This window comes from Alligator sinensis, unplaced genomic scaffold (assembly GCF_000455745.1).
Source record: "Alligator sinensis unplaced genomic scaffold, ASM45574v1 scaffold560_1, whole genome shotgun sequence".
Classification (NCBI taxonomy): domain Eukaryota; kingdom Metazoa; phylum Chordata; order Crocodylia; family Alligatoridae; genus Alligator; species Alligator sinensis.
In genome coordinates, this window is record NW_005841837.1 from 2,286,912 (window position 1) to 2,290,826 (window position 3,915).

Consider the following 3,915-nt stretch of genomic DNA (forward strand, 5'->3'; position numbering starts at 1 on the left):
CGGGCCCAATTGACCAAAGAGAGATGTTGTTTTCCGAGGCCAGGACTCGAACATGCGACCCAGAGGGACGCCCGAGCGGCCTCGCCCCACCAAGCCCAGGCAAGCTAGCGCCCCACTGCGCAGGTACCGCCGCGGGACCCTGCACAGAAAAGCAGCCAGGAGCTCGCTGCGGTCCCGGCCGGGGGGCGGGGATGGAGCCCCTCGCCCGGGATAGGGTGGCTCGCAGTGAGTGACAGGGAGGGGGCGGGGCCCGCAGCCCCTCGCTCGGGATAGGGCGGCTAGCAGTGAGTGACGGGACGGGGCGGGGCCCGGCGCGCAGCCTTTCGCCCGGGATAGGGCGGTTCGCGGTGAGTGACGGCGACGGCGCATGCGCTCCGAGCTGCGCGGGGCGGGCCGGGGACCCCATAAGCAGCGCGGCGGGGAGTGGCTGCAGTCAGACTGCGTGCGGTCCGGGAGCTGTCCGACATGGACGCGCAGAAAGTGAGTCACTCTCCCCCCGCCGCTTACGGGCGCTGCAGGGGTCTCGGGGCCGCTGCTCCGTACCCAGCCCGCGGGGGCTGTCTGGGGTGCGGACCCGGCGGCAGTGCTGGGCATCCGGGCCCTGCCGAGGGGGCGCGGGCGGCATGGCGCGGCCCAGTCCAGCCCGGCCCGCGGTTTTCTCCCTTTGGAGGGGAACGGGATGCTTTGCTTGTAGGCCGGGGACTCGCCTGTGTTACTCCGTCCAGAATCAGACGTGCCCGCCGGCTTGCTCATTCCCACGTGAAGTGTTTGCCAGCACAATAAACCGTGCAGGAAACAGGTAGAAGGTGCTGGTCGCTAGTTCTGCTGTCCCGTCCCTAGAGCTGCGTGTCTTTTCTGCAGAGTTGTCCAACAACATCTGACTGCTTTGTGCGTCTTGGCAGAGCCTCCGGTGCTCTCCTGTCAGTCGCTTCTACACCTGGGTTAAGGTTTTGTCTACAGTTTGGGGGGAGCATCTGCACTACTGCAATCCAGCCGTGTGTGTCTCCTGGGGCAGCGGTTCTCAGCTTGGCTTGTACCGGGTGTCATTAGTAAACATCAGTGGCCGGCTTTTACTAATATCAAGTAGTTGCTTCTGATCTTTTCTTCTAGCCTCCACTTACTGCGTGGTCCTTTTCTGCATCTTCATCTGCTGATCAGTCTTCCAGGATAGCCTTTCAGTGTCCACAGGATTTAGGTTTGCTAAAAATGACCTGTGTGGTGGCAGTCACCCTCTGCTGCAACTTGGCAAAGCTGTGGACAGTCACAGAAATGTCACAGCTGCCTGCCAACTTGAACTAGATTGGTTTGTTTTTTTTCCACTTGGTGTTTGGAAGGGGACAGTGGCTTGAAGCTTCATTTTCTAAAAAGAGCATACAGTATATGCTGCCAGCGTTCATGCAGTAAGCCTTCTTTCCAGGGCAAGCTATAAGCATACTTCAGGTTTGAAAATCTTGCAGAAATGTGACTTGGAAAACATGGAAGTCTCATGGTGGTTTATGGAATGTTAACTTATTCTCTTATTATGTGCCGCGCCATCCTTAGAGGAAAGAGTACATGACACTTAAACCATCTTGGCATTAGGTGAAGAGGGGCGCTTTGAACATTAACAAATGCATGCTAAATTTTAGTATAGATGAAGGGTTTAACTCGGCCAGGTGTATTTTAAAACTAAAACTACATTGTTTACCTTGATGTTAAAACAACTATTGTTTGTATGTTTTGTGTTTTCTGTAGAACTTCAGCAATACTGCTCCGCAGTGTAGAAAGCGGTATGAAGTCCATAGGCTACTACTAACCTTTAACATGTTATGTCGTGGGGAAAACAATTTTGCCATGTCTGCTATTGTATACATTACCTATGAAATCCGAGTTGTATAAAATAATTCACATTTGACTTGACACTCATGAGCATTAGTATACTATTCAGTAGTAGTAAATGTGGTTCTCAAATTTTAATTGCGACTTATTTTCATGATTAGACTTGATAGATGGAAAACCTGTCTAAACCTTGTCTTGGGGCTTGTACTAATTGAGACTAAGCCTACTGGCCAGAGAAATTGCAGAACTGAAGGAGCATAACCAGAGAGATTTGAGAGGGTACCTAATAAGCAACACTGCAACCCTCTGTTAAATAGTGGTGTCCCCACCACAGGGAATTTCCTTAGTCTTCATTGCTCCTTGGGTCACTCTCTTTACAGAGTAAATCCAATGTAAATTTCCTTTACAGTCTGAGTTGAAACTGTAGACAGCAGAAGAGGAACCAATGGAGATGAAAATAAATGCACCACATTCCATCTTGTATTTCACTACTCAGTTGGAAGATGCTTTGCTTGGAAAGCATTTTACAAGAACTTAACTTCTGTTAAAATGATTTAGGCCCTGGAATCTGCTAGGCAAAAACTCTATTTTTGTTGCTGTTGAATTTTTCTGGCCTACTCTCTCTTGCCATTGTATAGAAAATATGGGTAAGGTCAAATTTAGCAAGAACTTTCTTTGAGCAGGAAGTTAACTTTAGGCTTTTAAAATATTTATGTACTTTTTCTGATGGGCTCTTGGATAACTGATTGTTCCTGTAACTTGAACTTTATAATTGGTGGCATAATTTCCTTTGTTTCTGAAGGAACACATGTAGCTTGCAAGTAGAAAATAATACTGGCTGTTAAACTTATTTGAATTTTAGGAGTGGCTATAAAAAGCCTTCTACTTGTCAGTTAGAAATAGACCTATGCCCCAGACAGACCTTACTGTACATGGCCCTAAAATGTTTTTTACCTACAGGGTTTTTACTTGGAACCAGACAGGGTTTAATAAAACCAAGTCGGCATAGGATTATAGCTTGTCTACCTTGTTATAATTGACAGTTATGCTTATAGGATCTCGGGCTTAACTGTGAGCTGTCTGAAACACAAGCACAATTGCTTCTGGTCAGTAATGAATGGGAAAACAGTTGGACAGATAAACAGTCTGAAGAAATAACTGAAAACAACTTTGTTCAAAATATTGGGTATAATGCACTCCAGTGTAACTAGGCAATGAGGACACTCTCATTTTAGACAAAACTGTAGAAAACCTTTGTGAAAGAAATATTAAGGAAACAGTGGATCCTGGTACATTTAAATTTAGGTATAACTTCATAATAGCATTTGACTCTAGTGAGTTAAAAAATAAAGATGAGCAAAGTATCTGCAGGTAGCTTTTGTATTTATATAGTTACCAATCCAGACTGATCAGGTACCTCTTCCCTTATGCAGTGGCAAACTCTTCCAACTGTGAAGCTTGGAGGACTCCTCTATTTTAAGAATATTTTGGCTGGCAACCAGGGAGTTATGGATATCTTGCTTCCTATTCCATTAGAGCACAGAGCAGTACTATGCGATTGTATCAGGGAGGTATGCTGATAGACTTCAGTTCTTGTCTTGTCCTATAGTTTTGTGTGGTGGGATGTCCTAGGATTTTTTTTTTTCTGGGAATTGGAGAACTATCAATAGTGTGGTATTATCTGCAGTGGTGCTACGAAGTGGATGGGGCTCCAGCCTGAGTTTGGCCCAGCTCTGGTGTAAACCCATAACCTTCAACCAACTTGGTGAACGTGCATTCAGAGCACACACAAACATGTACTTATAGGTGGAAGGGGCCTGAAGAAAAATGTATAACAACATGGGTTGAGTCTACCAGGTAGACATACCGTTGTGTTGGTAGGTTGTTGGACTTTAGGAGGTTTCTAGGGCAGTAAAACCTTCACTACTTGTCAGATCAGCACACTTTCTTTTGACCAAAAGGAACACAGGAACATTTCCTTCTAAGGGTTCTCTGGCTCTTCTAGGGTCTGTTTGATCAGGCAGCCAGCGGCAGCAGGAGCTTGTGGCGGAGCAGCAAGGCCAGCTCTGCTTCACCCTGCCCCCAGCCTCCCCCCCC

At 47.2% G+C, this 3,915-nt stretch overlaps 1 protein-coding gene across 4 annotated transcripts in view; it reads left to right on the plus strand.

Annotated features, from left to right (window-relative positions):
• The first annotated feature begins 393 nt into the window (after window positions 1-393).
• Window positions 394-3,915, plus strand: part of FSD1L (fibronectin type III and SPRY domain containing 1 like) — a 51,565-nt gene continuing 48,043 nt past the window's right edge. For all 4 annotated transcript variants that reach the window (XM_006015463.3, XM_014519603.2, XM_006015464.3 and 1 more), the window contains exon 1: window positions 394-480. In XM_006015463.3, coding sequence (XP_006015525.1) covers window positions 466-480 — 15 coding nt within the window. In that variant the 5' untranslated portion in view covers window positions 394-465. The remainder of the gene's footprint in view (window positions 481-3,915) is intronic.